The sequence below is a fragment of the Ochotona princeps genome, chromosome 7, assembly GCF_030435755.1.
Source record: "Ochotona princeps isolate mOchPri1 chromosome 7, mOchPri1.hap1, whole genome shotgun sequence".
Lineage (NCBI taxonomy): Eukaryota > Metazoa > Chordata > Mammalia > Lagomorpha > Ochotonidae > Ochotona > Ochotona princeps.
Window position 1 is genome coordinate 87450808 of NC_080838.1, and position 17094 is coordinate 87467901.

At 57.9% G+C, this 17094-nt stretch overlaps 1 protein-coding gene across 1 annotated transcript in view; it reads right to left on the bottom strand.

The window, feature by feature from the left end:
• MYOM2 (myomesin 2) overlaps positions 1-17094 on the bottom strand; it is a 39986-nt gene that overhangs the window by 5771 nt on the left and 17121 nt on the right. The window contains exons 14-31 of the mRNA XM_058667319.1: positions 15396-15523; positions 14272-14455; positions 13235-13409; positions 12879-13000; positions 12300-12487; positions 10942-11068; positions 9970-10148; positions 8688-8802; positions 7757-7913; positions 7382-7488; positions 6261-6305; positions 5678-5814; positions 5236-5380; positions 5070-5129; positions 4731-4798; positions 1960-2073; positions 1707-1794; positions 1323-1361 (exon numbers count right to left, since the gene is read on the bottom strand). Of these exons, the coding sequence (XP_058523302.1) occupies positions 1323-1361; positions 1707-1794; positions 1960-2073; positions 4731-4798; positions 5070-5129; positions 5236-5380; positions 5678-5814; positions 6261-6305; positions 7382-7488; positions 7757-7913; positions 8688-8802; positions 9970-10148; positions 10942-11068; positions 12300-12487; positions 12879-13000; positions 13235-13409; positions 14272-14455; positions 15396-15523 (2178 nt within the window). The remainder of the gene's footprint in view (positions 1-1322; positions 1362-1706; positions 1795-1959; positions 2074-4730; positions 4799-5069; positions 5130-5235; positions 5381-5677; positions 5815-6260; positions 6306-7381; positions 7489-7756; positions 7914-8687; positions 8803-9969; positions 10149-10941; positions 11069-12299; positions 12488-12878; positions 13001-13234; positions 13410-14271; positions 14456-15395; positions 15524-17094) is intronic.

Below are 17094 nucleotides of genomic sequence, written 5' to 3' on the forward strand. Positions count from 1 at the left end.
ACACACGCCTCTCTTGCTGGGACATGGAGTGGGGGACGAGAACGCGGCAGTAACATTCTACACGGGCACAGCACACACGCCTCTCCTGCTGGGAGACAGTGTAGGGAACAAGAACACAGCAGAAACACAGTCTTGTACATGTGGACAGGGTGTGGGAAAGGAGAACACAGTGGGAACACATATTTCTGCATGGGCACAGCACACACATCTCTCCCTCTGGGAGATGGCGTGGGGAACAAGAATGCAGCAGGAATACGTTCTGCACAAATGGCTCTCTTCTGTGTATGTTCACTTTCTCAAAACCACACGAGCAACTGTGTGTCAACGTGTGGCCTTTGGATGTCATGTGGCATTACAGCATGCTGGTCCTTTGCTGTATTATATGATGCTAGAGTGTGGCTCTTTAGCATATCACATGACATTAGAAAATGTGGCTCTTCAGCATGTTATAGGGCACTGGAGTGTGTGGCTTTTTAGCTTGTTATGGGACATTAATGTGGCCTTTTAGCATGACACATGGCATTGGAGTGTGTGGTCCTTGGCGTATTACATGGCATTAGACTGTGTGACACTTCCCAAGTGGTGCTTGTGTTTCCAAGGGGCTGCAAGCCCGTGTGTAATCATCATGGGCAACATGGCTCTAACCATGGTCACTTTGCAGGATGGAGCAAGGGCCGCAGTGTGAGTTCACCGCAGGGCTTGTGGGAAGAGTGAGGAAGGGACATGGAGCGGCTTGTGCCAGGATGCTGCGGCCGTGAGGCATCAGGCTAACCCAGGGGCCTGACAGGGCTCTGCTGGAGCCACGTGTCATGCTGACATGGAGCCAGCCACTCCGGGACCCGCAAGAAGGAAACCACACGATGGTGGCATGAAGCTGCACACAGACAGCAGCTGCCACCATCCAGATAGAATCCAGCATCAGCTCTCACAGACAGGATAACGGAGCAGAGACAATCCAGGAGGGTGACATGACTCCCACCCAACAGCTGTGCCTTGGGCCCCTGCACCCATGAGGGAGATTTGGATGGAACGCCTGGCTTCAGCCCCACTCAGCCCCAGCTGAGGCAGTTATCTGGGGCATGCACCCTTGAGTGGCAGGTTCTCTCTGTCTCTCTCTTGCTCTAACTCTGCCACTCAAACAAATCAAAATCTTCACAATGGAAGTACAGCACCGCCCTTGGAGTCGTCAGAGGAGCAGCTGACACCTGTCCTCTCAGTACCCGCCCTGCTCTTTCCTGCCTTCCCCATAAGCAGCTGATGCCTTTCTCTAGACACAGCAATCATGGCCCCAAAGCGGCCTGAGACTGGGGGCACTGACTTACCACAGACTCTGCTCATGGCCAGAATCATGTCCTCGTACACTGCAGGGGAAGACAGAAACATGGTTACTAGGGGCAGACCACGGCCTCCTCTGCGGCAGGTTCCACGACACAGGAAACCATGACACTAAGCCATACATGGCTTGTGGGCACAACTAATCCTGGTTCTTTCCAACCAACATGAGTGTCGCAGGTGGCACAAACCTAAGCACATCATGAACCAGACCAGTTGCCTGTGCATGTGTCACGGTGACAGCCTAAGGCACCAAGACAGCCCTGGGGGTGGCCCCGGGGTCCACCTGCAGCCCAGCGCAAGAGAGCAGACAAGGAGGGGTGGGCAACGGGGAGGAGGATTTCCCCACAAAGCACAGAGAGGCGACTGCTAACCTTTGCCAGCGATTTCCAGGGTCGATGTGTCCTGGCCTCTCTCATCCTTCAGGGTCGCCTTGTATTCGCCATGGTCCTTCTTGGAGAGCTGCAGACAGAGCCCACCACATCAGTGCATCATCCAGGACACGTGGCAAAAAGGTGCCATGTGCCACGCCACTTCCTCTGCGGCCCACAGGACCTTCAGACAGCTGGTGGGTGATGCAGCCATCCTGCAAACCGCACGAGCGTGCCTGTCAACCCAGTGCAGTACCTTGGGTATGAGCAGTTCACAGACACCCTTCTCCAGGTCGGGCGGCGTCTCCGTCTCACACAGCACGTCATCCTTGAGCCATTTGAACACAGTCTCCTTCTTAGTGTTGGCCACCTGCGAGACAGGAGTCAGGGTGGGAGCCTTTGGACCACAGGCCCGAGGCAGGACAGTTCCCCCAGGGGCCCTGGGAAAGTGGGTGCCTCAGAGACAACAGTGCGTCCAGCCTCTGAATTCATGAAGCCTGCACGGAACCTCCAGGTCCAGTCCATGACAGCAGACAGCAGCATCCTCTGTGTGTGTGACGTTCACGTAGGCAGACAAGCCGAGAGCAAGACTTGTGACGTGTGGACAATGTGGGATGTGCCACTCTGCCAGTTCACACACCAGGCCACCATCAAAGATACGGCACCTCAGCAGGAAAAAGTCCCATGGACCAGGGCACACGAGACCCTGGCTGGACGTGGTGCTGCCAGAGGTCCGAGGAGGAGCAGGTGCTCCCACACCACCCTGACCCACATGTCCAGGGGGAGGGAGAATCCCCATGTGCGAGGCACATGGTGGGCATACAGAGGAAGGGACGGGGCAGCCACAGGTCAGGGGTGTGGTGGAGGGCAGTGTCCTGAGGCTATCACACGCAGCCACACAATCTTACACAGTCACTCACACACACTACCACACACAGCCACACAATCACATACAATGACCATCACACACAGCCACAGTCACAATCACACAGAGAATCACACAGTCACATACAATTACAGCCACATAGCATCATATACACAGCCACACAGTCACACACAATCACACATAACCATACAAAGTCACACACAGATTCATAGTCAACACAGAACCACACGGCCATACAATCACATACAGTTAAGCCACACAGCATCATACACACAGTCACACAGTTACACAAACAATCACGCGCAGTCACGCATACAACCATACATAGAATCAGGCATCATACAATTATAGCCAAAAGCATGGTGTACACAGGCATACACACTATCAAGCACACATATGGTCACAATCACATAACAACCACACATGCTCACACACACAATCATGCTGGACTTATGTCTCTGTGCCATGCCAAACACACCACCCAAGGCTCAGCTTCGGCCCTTGCTTCTGAGGCTCACATCTGCCGAGATGCTGCTGGGCTGCTGTCGCCTAGAGGCCGTGACACTTACAGCCACGACACATCTTACCTCCCATCCACTCTGACCACAATCCCTGCAGGACAGACCCGGCAAACTGCGGCTCTACACTGCACTGAGCACTGACTCAGTGACGGGCACACAGCACTCAGTGATGGGCACACAGCCTCAGTGACGGGCACACAGCACTCAGTGATGGGCACACAGCCTCAGTGATGGGCACATAGCACTCAGGGATGGGCACACAGCACTCAGTGATGGGCACACAGCACTGACTCAGTGATGGGCACACAGCACTGCCTCAGTGACGGGCACACAGCACTCAGGGACGGGCACACAGCACCCAGTGATGGGCACACAGCACTCAGGGACGGGAACACAGCACCCAGTGATGGGCACACAGCACTCAGGGGTGGGCACACAGCACTCAGTGAGTGGCACAGAGCACTCAGTGATGGGCACACAGCACTCAGGGATGGGCACACAGCACTCAGTGATGGGCACACACCACTCAGGGATGGGCACACAGCACTCAGTGATGGGCACACAGCACACGGGCACACAGCACTGACTCAGTGATAGGCACACAGCACTGCTTCAGTGACGGACACACACCACTCAGTGATGGGCACACAGCACTCAGGGACGGGCACACAGCACCCAGTGATGGGCACACAGCACCCAGTGATGGGCACACAGCACTCAGGGGTGGGCACACAGCACTCAGTGAGTGGCACAGAGCACTCAGTGATGGGCACACAGCACTCAGGGATGGGCACACAGCACTCAGTGATGGGCACACAGCACTCAGTGATGGGCACACAGCACACGGGCACACAGCACTGACTCAGTGATAGGCACACAGCACTGCTTCAGTGACGGACACACAGCACTCAGTGATGGGCACACAGCACTGACTCAGTGACAGGCACACAGCACTCAGTGATGGGCACAGAGCACTCAGTGACAGGCACACAGCACTCAGTGATGGGCACAGAGCACTGACTCAGTGACGGGCACACAGCACTGACTCAGTGACGGGCACACACCACTCAGGGATGGGCACACAGCACTGACTCAGTGAGTGGCACAGAGCACTCAGTGATGGGCACACAGCACTCAGTGATGGGCACACAGCACTGACTCAGTGATGGGCACACAGCACTGCCTCAGTGATGGGCACAGAGCACTCAGTGGCGGGCACAGCACTGCCTCAGTGACGGACACACACCACTCAGGGATGGGCACACAGCACTCAGTGATGGGCACACAGCACTGATCAATGACGGGCACACAGCACTGACTCAGTGACGGACACACAGCACTGACTCAGTGGCGGGCACACAGCACTCGGTGATGGGCACACAGCACTGACTCTGAGGGGCACAGAGCACTCAGTGATGAGCACACAGCACTCAGTGATGGGCACATAGCACTCAGTGATGGGCACACAGCACTGACTCAGTGACGGGCACACACCACTCGGTGTTGGGGACACCAACAGCCCCTGGAGGCCCTTTCCCCCGCTGTGTTCCATAGCCACTGTGGCTGCCTTGGGTCATGGGGTAGGTAGCAGGGCGATGGGAACCCCTGCTGTGCGCTTACCTTACAAATGAGCCGGACCTCACACTCCTCTGTAACGTCCCAGTGCAGATACTCCGCAAAGTGAGGGCCTGGGGTGGAGAGAGGAGGACAGGGCTGTGAGAGGGAAGGAATAAGTCAAACGTAGGTGCACCCATGTCCCCTGAGCCCAGCACCGTGGGACAGGCGCAGTGAGGTCGGCTGGAGACAGAGCCAGGCACTCACAGAGGAGAAGGGAAGCAGAGCCAGCAGGGTACGCCCAGAGCAGCGGGGAGGATCCCAGCCCCATGGCCCAGGCTCGGCTCCCTCCTGTCCACTGCCTCCCCGGGGCAGCCCAGGCCTGGCGCTGCTTCCCCAGCTGACCTTGTTTCCGCAGGAATTCCTTCCGCTGGAACTCGGCCTCTTCCAGCACAGCTCTGAAGGCTGCATCCGGCATTGAAGGCAAAGTAAAAAGCATGAACTCATCTCCAGTCAGGGGCGGCTCCTCCCCAAGTAGCCCAGGGATGGGTAGACCCTGGGCCACGCATACCGTCCCCAATGAGGACCAGCGAAGACTGCGTCTTGGCTTTGCCGTCCTGGATCTGCACGGTGTAGGTGCCTTCATTCTCAATGGTAAACCGGTCCATCACCATCTCAATCATGCCTGTGGACTTGTCAAACTTCATCCTGTGGGTCTGCAGGCAAGGGAGGACAGATTACACAGATGGCCACCCTTGGCACACTATATCCTATGTGCTGTAGAGAGAACAGATTACACAGGACACCCCACCCTCATCACACATGAACCTCTGTCTCTGTAGACAGAGGGACAGATTACACGAAAAGCCCCAGTGGCCTACCCCACCCCCATCTCGTCAACTTGTGCACCCCAATCCTCACCAACCCAGGCCGCTGGCTGAGCCACTGACCCCTCCCTGCCCCCCATAGCCATGTTCCGGCTCAATCTTCACTCACTCCCAGGCAGGACCTACCTCACTGTCTGCCACTTCTCTGTCGTTGATGACAAAGCGGAAGCTGGCGTCCGGCGACAAGGGCTCCGTCTGCAGCCAGAAGCGCACCTGGCCCTTGTCAAAAATCTCATAGGCTAACTCAGATTTCAGAGGAATCGCTGTTGGGGGTAGAGGGGGACTGTGAGGCAAGCTGCATGCGGATCGCAGAGAACCTGCAAAGGTAGGCACCCAGCAAGACCACGCCTAGAGCTCCGGTCAGCCCGCCACGTCCACAGCCTCATGCTGGGAGTGTGCTGGGTGTACCCTGTGTTTTCCACACACCCCAGCAACTGAGGGTGCCTCCCCTGGGCTGGCCACAGCGCGTCCTGAGTCAGGGCCCCTCCAGGCCATGGCCGAGTCTGCAGAGCACCCATGTGGGGAGCACAGGGTGCAGCTGTCCTTCCCCCACCCCTGCCGCCTCCGTCATAGCCACAGGTGCCAGTGACCACAGTGCACCAGGCTCCTGACAGTGTCCTGGGGCCCCAACCCTGCCACAGGCCCCAGGTGCTGGCAACCACAGCCCACCCAGCTTGCTGCGACACCCTCAGGGCCAGGGCCTACTCACTGGGGTTCTTGATCTCATTGCTCAGGGTCAGCAGTCGCTCGAGCTCTGAAATTAAGAAAAGACGTGTGGTGTGACATGGACACAACACAGGGCTGAGCCACAGTAGAGGCCTTGAGCCCCAGGTCTGATCCCCATCCACAAAGAAGCCTGGGACGGGAAACAGCTCATGTGGAAGATTCCTTGACCTCCAGGCATTCCCCTCAGTACACAGGCAGCCACGTGCAGCTGGATCACACCACTGAAAGGGCCCAGGGAAAACAGAGGGCTCCCTGGGGATGGAGGGCTGGGCCCGGAGTTGCCAGGGGTAGCAGCTTCTGGCCAGAACACCTGCAACCCACAGGAGCTGTCCTGGCAGGCCCAACAAGAAACTTCAAATCTGCTCCCAGGCTTGTCAGGACAGCAGGACACGATAACTGCCCCACACTTGTAGACATTGATCAAGACAGAAATGCCACGTGCCGGTCACATGGTTTCCCAGAGCTTTGTCGGGCATTTCAGTGAACACGCAGCCACAGGGAGGTCGAGAGCGAGGGTGAGGGTAAACCAGGCAGACTGGGCAGGCCTGCATGTCCGATGGAAAGCCCCGTGTTTCACACCACACGTGATGCCACCAGGCCTCTGCCCCACGCCCTGCTCTCAGAGTCTGCAAGGCTGGGCAGAGGCAGACTTGACAGTCTTGGGAAGGCCCTGTGCTTGCGCAGCTCTGACTGGCCATCAAGTGAGGTTCGTATATAGCAGGGGCTAGTCCCCCACCCCCTGCTCTCCCTCCTGCTCTCAGAGACCCCAGTGACTGACACACACCCCTCATCCTCCCTTCTCACCCTGGAACCTGTGCCCTGAGGAGTCACCAGCCAGGGGGCCCTGGGTAGGGACAGGCTGCTGATCTAGATGACCTGTTGTTCCCAGCTGAACCTCAGGCAGCAGCTGGGACACAGGGGATATGACAGGAGGGTCATAGGCAAGGCCTGGGACACTGCGAGGACCCTGCACCTTCTTTCAGGGAGACGGGAGCTGGGTGAGGGTCGGGGGAAAGGTGTGGTCAGCCAGTACAGCCAGGTCCTCCGGGGGTGTCTGCTCAGTGCAGTGAGGCCATGTGGGTGGGCCTGACCCTAGACACTCACCCGCTTCATCCAGAACAAAGCTGGAAGACACACCGTCTGTGTCGCTCACTGAAACCGAGTATGTCCCCAGGTCTGCTTTGTCCGGGTTTGTGAAGTAGAGCCTGGAGCTGTGAAATCAGGATGGGGTGGGTGTGAGTGGGTAGAGGAGGGGCAGAGTGGACAGAGGTGGGCATCAGTGAGTGCAGTAGACATTGGTGGGAGTAACAGGAGCAGGGTGGACGTGGGTGGGCAGAGCAGGGGCAGGGTGGATGCGTGTGGGTATCAATGGGGGAGTAGGGGCAGCATGGACATGGCAGGCATCAATGAGTGCAGCGGGCATCGGCGAGTACGGCTCCCAGGAGTGGGCTTGCCCACTCATGCGCATGCCCTACTCACTGGTCACCCTCTGTCTCCACACGGAAGCGCTCTGGGTCGGCGAGCTCCTCGTAGGACTTGCACCAGGTGAATTGGGACGCATCTGTCATCTCCTGGCAGTCAAAGCCCAGGTAGATGTTTCCTTCCTCATCCACACCAGCACTGATTTCCTTGGTGCCTGCAGGTAGGGACGCAGGGTGAGCCCGTGGACGTGGGGTGGGACAGGCCCTGCTGTTGACACATTCACTGCTCAGCTTCACACCCCAATGGCCACTCAGGACGCACCCAGAGGTCAGGGGAGGGGCGGCAGCTGCTGGACTGCACGGCCCTGACTGTGAGGGATGCCATCGGGCCTGAGCCAGCTCTTACCACTGCACTCTAACTCCTCAGTAAAGTGGGCAACCAGGCCCATACCAGATCACGCCCCACAGGCCCCACCTGCCCTCTGAGTCTGCTCTGGCTGTGGAAGGGGGGGAGTTGGCTAGGTATGGGTCAGGAGGGTCCCATACCAGTCCCAGGTCCCACCTGGGGACTGGGCAGGTGCAGTTGAGCCTCTATGGGGACTGGGAGGGGTCACACATGCACTCTACCATTAGAGCAAAGAGCCAGGGACAGGAGAAGAGAACTAAGGTGCAGGAAGGAAGCACCAGATGTGGCAGGTGCAGCAGGTGGTGGACCAGGTCCACACCCGGCTGCTGTCCAGCCAGGGGCACTGCCCCTCCTAGGAGGCCAAATGGGGCTCGCTGACTGCATCCCAAGTCACTGACAGCTCTGTCCATCTGTGTCTCCTCCCTGCTCTCAGCAACAGCACAACCATTCCCAGTGCTGACCGGCCCAAAGCTGCCTGCCTTATTGCATGTGCCAGCCTGAGCACTTCCCGGACCTTGCACGGTGCCCTACACAGCCACCCACATGCACACATGTGCACCCCTACGCTGCAGGGTATCCTCACCTGGCCTGGCCTCCACCAGTACGGGTTCAGACACGTCCGAGGGCTTCCCCACCCCATTGGCATTCACCGCCCGCACGCGGAACACATAGGTTCTGCCCTGGTGCAGATCACAGACCTGGAAGCAACAAAGGAAACCAGGTGGCTGAAGCCGCCTTTGCTGTCCTCCATGATGCTCAATGTTGTCTTTCTGCTTGTTCCCAGCTACTTGAACGGCATAAGGACAGACACAGCAGAGAGGGAGAAGGGAGACTGAGAGACAGAGGAAGGGAAGAAGGAGAGAGGGAAGGAGGGAGTCCGATGGAGAGGAAGGAAGGGAGGGGAACAGAGAGAGGGAGGCAAAAAGAGAGAGAGACGGAGGGAGGGAGGGAGGGGGAGACAGAGGGAGGGAGGGAGGGGGAGAGAGGGAGGGAGAGACAGAGGGAGGGAGGGAGGGGAGAGAGGGAGGGAGAGATGGAGGGAGGGAGGGAGGGAGGGGAGAGAGGGAGGGAGAGACGGAGGGAGGGAGGGAGGGGAGAGAGGGAGGGAGAGATGGAGGGAGGGAGGGAGGGAGGGGAGAGAGGGAGGGAGACACGGAGGGAGGGGAGAGAGGGAGGGAGAGAGGGAGGGGAGAGAGGGAGGGAGGAAGGAAGGAGGGGAGAGAGGGAGGGAGGGAGGGAGGGGAGAGAGGGAGGGAGAGACGGAGGGAGGGGAGAGAGGGAGGGAGGGGAGAGAGGGAGGGAGAGACGGAGGGAGGGAGAGACGAAGGGAGGGAGAAAGGGAGGAAGGGAGGGAGGGAGGGAGGAAGGGGGGAGGGAGGGGGACAGAGGGAGGGAGAGAGAGAGACGGAGGGAGGGAGAGAGAGAGACGGAGGGAGGGAGAGAGAGAGAGACGGAGGGAGGGAGACCACACAAGGGCAACGCTGAGACTGTCAGGCACAGGAAAATCACACTGGATACTGAAGCTGTGTACACAATTGTCCATGTATGTATTCATAGGTATTTGTATGTCCTTGACCCAGGTCTATACACATGTGTCCATGTGTGTTTATGTGTGTTTGTGTGTTTGAGCTTTTGTGTGTATGTCCGAAAGTTTGTGCATTTCATGGGTATGGCTCTGTCTCCACGTTTGTACACCCATGTGTAGGCAAGTGTGTGATTATATACACATTCATGGCACAGTGACAGGGGTGTGAGGGCCGACCCGGTGGTTAGCCCCTTTGTGGGCAGCCTCCGCTCAGGCTGTGAGCCAGTCCAGAGTTGAAATCACCTTTGCACAGAAGGAAGATCGCAGAGGAAGGTGTCACCTTTAAGTAACGGTTGGGAGTTGCTGCCTCGTTCACAGTGCTCCATTCACCGGAATCTTCTTCCTTGAAGTCCACGAAATACCCAGAAACGGGGCTGCTGCCCGAGTAGACTGGGGCTTTCCACAGCAGAACCAGCGATGTGTCCCTGACCTCACAGAACGTCAGGTCATAGGCAGGGCCTGCGATAGGAGTGTGCACCTGACACAGGACTGCAGCCCTGCCCTGGCTGACCAAGATCCACCCCCAGCCCTTCCCCTACCCCTCCTCAGCCACACCCCCAGTCACACCCTGACCCCAGGTCCCACCACCAGCTCCACCCCTAGCCACACCCCTGACTCCAGGCCCTGCCCCACCTCTACCCCTACCCAGCCTGGCCACACCCCTGGTCACATCCTGACTCCCCAGACCCCACCCCTGCCCAGCCCCACAGCAGGTTCACCTAGCCCCACCCTGGCCACACCCAGGTCTAGTCCCTGCCACAGGCTAAGACCAAGGACACCAGCACTTATTCTACCAGCCCACAGAGTTCTCATCCTTATCAGAAAGCAGGCATGCAACAAACAAGGCATAGGTCCCCACACCAGCTGGTGACAGGGGCCAATCACCAGCCCTCGCCTCAGCTCTTGTTTTGACATCCCCTCTGCCATCCCTGGTAAGCTTGGAGGATGCTGGAGCATCCCCCAGAGCCACCATAACAGAGTCACACTGCACCCCTTGCATGGAGCTTGTGGGCTGGCTCTGGGGACCACCAGGGCCAAGGCTCATTCCATGCCAGCTATGATGGGCAGACACTGGTCCCCAGCCAGCTGGAGGGGAGTGGAGACAGGTGGCCAATTCAGGAAGGGAGGGAGCAGATGACCTGTCCAGGAGGGGAGGGGGCAGGTGGCTTGTCCAGGAGAGGAGGGAAGGGGAGGGGGCAGATGGGCTGTTCAGCAGGGGAGGGGACAGATGGGCTGTCCAGGGGTATCTCACCGGGTTCTGGTGCCGTCCAGGCCTCACACATGAAGTGCTCACTGGGGTCTGATGGCTGCCCGATGCCCGCCAGGTTGGTGGCCGCAATCTTGAACTCGTAGAGCGAGCCTTCTGTCAAGCCTTCCACCTGGCAGTGGGGGGTTGGCTTAGTGCAGAGTAACAGGTGAGGGAAGGGTGTCTATGGGGTGTTGTCATAGGAAAAACATTTGTAGGGAAGTTTGTGGGCATATCTGATGGAACAACCCACAGGGGCCACATGAGGACACCCTCCGCGGAGGGGAAGAACTAGGAAGACCCCACAAGCCGAGGTCCACAGAGTGAGACAGAGAGGGCAGGAGATGAGGCACTGGGACCTGGAGCTGCCATTGTGTCCCCAGGAAGCCCCTGCCCCAGGCCACACTACAGGCCACACCACAGGAGTCCTTGGACACATAGGGAGGGGGAAGAGGGCTAGGGTGGTGTCTCAGTGGGCAGAGCCACCGCCTGTGGTACCAGCATCCCATGTGGAAACCCAGAACCAGCTCCTGGCTCCTTGTGTCAGCCTGGCCGACCCTGGCTGTTACGACCACCTAGGGAATGAACTAGTATAACACATACACATCTCCCTCTGCTGGCCTTAATTTTCAAACAAATAAATCTTTCAAACAATCAGGGGCCACAGGTAGAAGCCGGACACATCAGGGTCAGTGATGTCACAATAAACCTGCAGGTGTTGGCAACACAGACCATTGTGTGCGCCCTATAAATGTGTGTGCATGGCACAGTGTGCATATTATAATCGTAAGTGTGTGTCATGAGCATACATGCTACGAACACACATATAACACATGTATATGCAGTGTAAATGTGAGTGGCATTTAGTAGTGTGTTTACTGTTATAAACACACTAGTTCTTGACATTAGTGTGCACAGAAACATCCCTATACTCTGATAGACTTTCTCAGAGCTCCCCAACACCCATCATTCACAGGGCCAGTGGGCTGGGGGCCATTCTCAGAGCTCCCCAATACCCGTCATTTCACAGGGCCAGTGGCCTGGGGGCCACAACCCCCAGAGCTTGGAGCTGCGGTGTGGACTTCAGGGACCAGCAGTCAAACGGGACAAGCCCAAGGAGCCAGCAACACAATCAGGAGCCAGGGCTCCCCAGGCCGGAGTCTAGGCCTTCCGCTTCTGAGCACACTGCCCACTGTGCACAGAGGCTAGAGACTTGCTGGGGAGATGGGGAGTGGAGGTTGAGTACTACATCACCCCTGCCCCAGGGCACCTACGGTCAAGGAACCAGGAAACACACACAGAAGCTCACCCCCACACAGAGGCCACCTGGGCCACTCAAGTTGGGGAAGGAGGAAGGAGCCCACCGTTAAGATGCGTTCCTGGATCGGCGAAGCGTTCACTTCATGCCAGTTCTTATGGTGGACCTCACGCTTGTCCACATAGTAGCCCAGGATGGGCGTGCCACCGCTGAACTTGGGCACCTTCCAGCCAAGGGTCATGGAGCGGCCGTCACAGTTCAGGAGTGTGACCCCATATGGGCGAGAAGGTACGGCTGTGGGGACGCAGTGCAGAAGTCACCCTGTGGAGGAACCCTGGGGCCCACCACCACCTCCACCAACCCACCAACCATGCAACTTCATACTGCACCACCCTTTCTGGGAAGCAAGCCACAGACAGGTGTCTTACGCACAAATACACCTGCCAGTACGTGATGGACCCTCTGCCAAGCACTGTTTCTGTCTGGCCTAGCCTATCCCCAAAACAGCGCCCCGTCAAGGAGAGGCTGGCTCCTTCTGAGGTCACCCAGTGCCTTCCCCCCTGCACTGGCCTCTGGGTGATGGAGTCCCCTGTGTACCTGACCTCATCCCTCCCGCCCCTCAGCCAGTGAGTCCCTGACACCGCCAACCCTGCCATCCATGCGGGTGTTGCCAAGCACTACGTACTGAGGGCAGCCTGCACCTTGATGACTTCAGACTCCTGGGAGTTCTCGCTGGTGCCCACAGCATTCACAGCCTTTACCCGGAAGATGTACTGCTCCCCCGTGGTCAGGCCATGTACCACAAACCTGCAGACAGAGGCAGGACAGTGACCAGGGCACCCAGCTCCTCCTTCCCTTGGCCCTAGTAGAAGCTCCCCTCCGCCCTCCCTGTGACTGCAATGAGGATTCCTCTCTGATCACACAGGCACCTCAGGCCTGATGTACTGAGGCTGTGGGTGGTGTCCTAATGGCACAGGGCACCCCCTCCCCCAGAAGCCCAGGGGTCCTGTAGGCTGGGGGCTGCAATGCACAGGTTGGCACCTGTTATATCCGATGGGCTTGTGGTTGCACGGCTCCCACACACTGGTCCCTGCCACACAGCAGTCCACGTAGTAGCCCAGCAGGTCCTCCTCGTGTTTCGGCCTGTCCCATTGCACCACCACCGAAGTCTTGGTGTTGCGAGAAGCCAGCACACGGCCAGGGGCAGATGGGACCACTGTGCCAAGGGGACAGTGTCAGGTCAGGCCAGGGGCAACAGAGTCGCAGCCCATGGGAAAGGTCCCAGACAGGGAGGAAGGGGCCCCCAACCCTGAGGAAGAAGACTTGGGTTCCAAGCTGCCCTACCCCACCAGCATCGTGGCTAAAGGACCCACAAGTGGACTACCTGGGTAGTAACTGCTTTGAGAAAGAATGACTGAATTAAAAAAAAAAAATGTGGCTTTTAGTTTTGCTTTGTTTCGTTTTTTTCTGATTCACAGGAATCTGTGCTGGGGACTCGGAGCTGACTCGTGATTGGACAGTGAAGTGTGCATGCCTCGTGCTGGGCCTGGGAACATCCACAGATGTAGCACTGCCCCTTTGCCCCCGAGCTGCCCTGAGCTCCTGTGTCCATCAACCATCTGTCTGCTGTCCACACAGACTGTCAGAAAGGGCTATCATCTGCCAAGGGACCTGGGGTTAGCGGAGGGAGACCCAAAGCCAGTTCCATCCATGGCCAGCCTCAGGTTCCCAGGGGCCTCTGTACCCGGCTCCACTACTTGCCACAGAGCAGACAAGGAGGGCACAGATGGCCCAGGCTCTTGACCCTAGCCTGTCCTGTTGGCACCTTACCAGTGTGGAGTTGCAGGAGGCCCTGGCCCAGGCCCCAAGGGGTGGCCACCGGGATTCCTGCAACTCCTGCTTGAACTCTCTGCATTGGGACCTCCAGCCCCAGCAAGGTGCCTCAAGCTCTTTGTAAAGTACCCACTGACAAGAGATGCTCTGAACCCACCAGTTGGCTGGTTGCATGTCAAGAAGACGGATTCCAGAACAGACATGAGCCTCACACCATGTGGCATGCCTCAACCATGGGGACTCACCAGTTGTGTCCTGTGCCTGGATAGGTGGTGTGATCTCTGAGGGATCGCTGAGGCCATACTTGTTGGCCGCCAGGACCCGGAACACATAAGGCTTCCCCTCGGCCAGATCGAAGACGGCATAACGAGGCGATCGCACGGCCGTCTGAGCGTTGACACGCTGCCAGCTGCCACTCCCAACCACAGACTGGAGGGTAAGGGGGGACCAGGTGAGGACAGGGGGATCTCAAAGCATGCAGAGGCGCTCAGACCACCACAGCCAGCAAGACCACACCATTCACTCCAGGGTACACAGTGGAGTGAGAGTGGCCTGAAGGTGACCACCGTCAAGGCATTGTCCACTACAACTGACCACTGCAGAAAGCTCATCCAGTCCTTGGATGGAAAAGCAGAATGTCATGTGGCTGACGAGCAGCATGTTCACAGACTTCTACCACCACTGCGAGCCAAATGTGCCGGGTTAGGCCCCCAGAGTGACCCAGCAACAGCTGGTCAGATATCCTACTCAGAACAGGGAAGCCCCAAGTGGGAAGGTCCAGCCCGTGTCCTGCAGCTGCACGTGTGTGTGTGTGTGTGTGTGCGCGCAGGATTATAATATATAATGTACTGTGTGTATGTGTCTGTGTGCAGGGTTATAATATACAATTTGTGTGTGTGTGTGCAGGGTTATAGCATACAGTGTACTCTCTTATACTATAAAATGTATTTGTGTCTGTGTGCACCTGTATGTGTGTGTGTGTGTGTTGTCCAATTTTTCCTGTGTCTGGATAGAAACACTTGCTCACAGGCCTCAGGGTGTGTGACCAGCTCCTCCTCCTGAGGGTGGCTCCAGCTCAGGACACCCCCATCCACCCCATGGAGCCCTCAGCAGCCTCTAGGCCAGAGCCAGGAGGGGCCCTGCCGGCTCCCAGGCTCAGCTCCTTCCCAGAAGCAGAGAACTCAAAAGCAGGCCTGTGAGCACCCACCCTGCACGGCCCCAGAGCCAAGCTGACTCGCCCCTCATGCTGTTCCTTCATGTGGTTCTCATTCCAGAAGTTCCTGGACTGGCTCAGCCTTAACCTTTAGCTCATCCTGAGTGGGTCCAGGGCACACCCACCAGGAGGGGGGAACAGTGCAGGGGACGGTACCTTCTCGATGAAGTACATCAGTGGCTCCTTGCCACGGGGCACTGGCGGCTCCCAGCTGAGCACCACATACGTCCTGCTGACCTCAGCGGCATGTACATCGGTGGGAGGCCCTGGGACCTGAACCTCACCTGCGGCAGCAACACACCAGAAGTGTGAGGGGCCCAGCCCCCACCCCACTGGGTGGAGGCGAACCTGTGACTGCATTTTCTGAGGGGCCTCCAACAGAGCCAAGCCAGGCCCCCCAGGAGGAGTGCAGCTCATGGAGTACAGCCCACAGACCACAGGGGAGGCTGCCATCCCGTCTGCCCAGACTCCCGGCTGCCCTCTTCTCCAAACACCTGCTGCTCCCCTCCCAGGAGACCGGAGTCACAGCCACAGGCACGGGCCTGGGCCTCCCGCTTGCTGCAGTCACGGCCAAGTGTCTGAAACAAGAGCAGCGCGTGGCTCCGACTTGCACCTTTGTTTTATTGGGACGGGGGCAGGGTACTGTGGGCCCAGCGGAATTTACAAGGGACTCCCACAGCTGGGCATGCTGTTCCAGGCCCCGGGGCTGTGATACCCAATGTTAGGAGCTTCCAAAGAGCTTAGCGCAGGATTACACAGCTTGAGCCATCCCTAAGCACCCTCTGTACCCTTCACTGGATCTGATTTCTTCCACAGGACTCATCCACTGGAGAGGAGACTGGCCGAGCCTCCCTCCATGACAGCCCATGCCACAGGTACATGACGCAAGTGTGACATGGACCTGGTCCCAAGTCATGCTGGCAGGACATTGGTGCACCAGGCATCTCCAGGACAAATGCAGACAGGGACTGTGATCAGTAGGCACAGCCCAGGAACCCAGAGCCTGGGCCCACGCAGCCGAGAACCAGGGGAAGGTTGCATTTGTCAACTCTGGGTTCCTGCTTGTCCATGCTCTGAACCAGCCTGGGGAGGGGATGGAGATGGCCCTGTCCACCAGTATTGCTGGACATGCATGTGCTATACGGGCCAGAGTGAGGCAAGAGCACTCTCTCTCCCAGCATCACTGGGGCCTCATTCATTTACACGTCCTTGCTTTAATCATTCAAGAGGCTTCCTATGCAGCAGGCTACAGACTAGAGAATGGGGCAGTTACTGGGACACAGCTCAGCTCCACCACGTTGGCAGGGGGTTTAGCCACGGCTGCCCAGGCTATCTTGGGGTGACCTGGCCAGCACTCCTTGGGCTTCCCCCTTTGTGGAGAACACTGTGGCTCACAGGGATCCAATCGTGGGGAGCCTATCTGCGTCAAGAGCATGGACAGCCCAAGTCCTTGAGTTCCTGCACCCACGTGCGAAACCCAAAAGAAGCTCCTGGCTTTGGACCAGCTCAGCTGTGTGGGCACTGCGTCTGCTTGGGGAACCAGCAGATGGAGGATTACATACTGTCTGTCTCTCCTCCTTTAATTCTGACTTTCAAATGTAAGTAAACGAATCTTCAAAAAGAGTTGGCGGGAAGCGGGGTTCAGCATCTGTGAGGATGGACAGTGCCCAGCCCCCAGCTTCCCTTTGCAGGCCTAGCTGTGATTTGGTAGAGGAGACCAGAGACCATAAGCAGGGACCAGTCAGGACAGCTGTGCGCCACCCCCAGAGGCTCCTGAGCCCAACAGCCTCCTTCCTGCACCTGCACAGTCCTGCTCCCTCCTGCTGAAGCTGTGCTGGACATCGAGCCCACCACC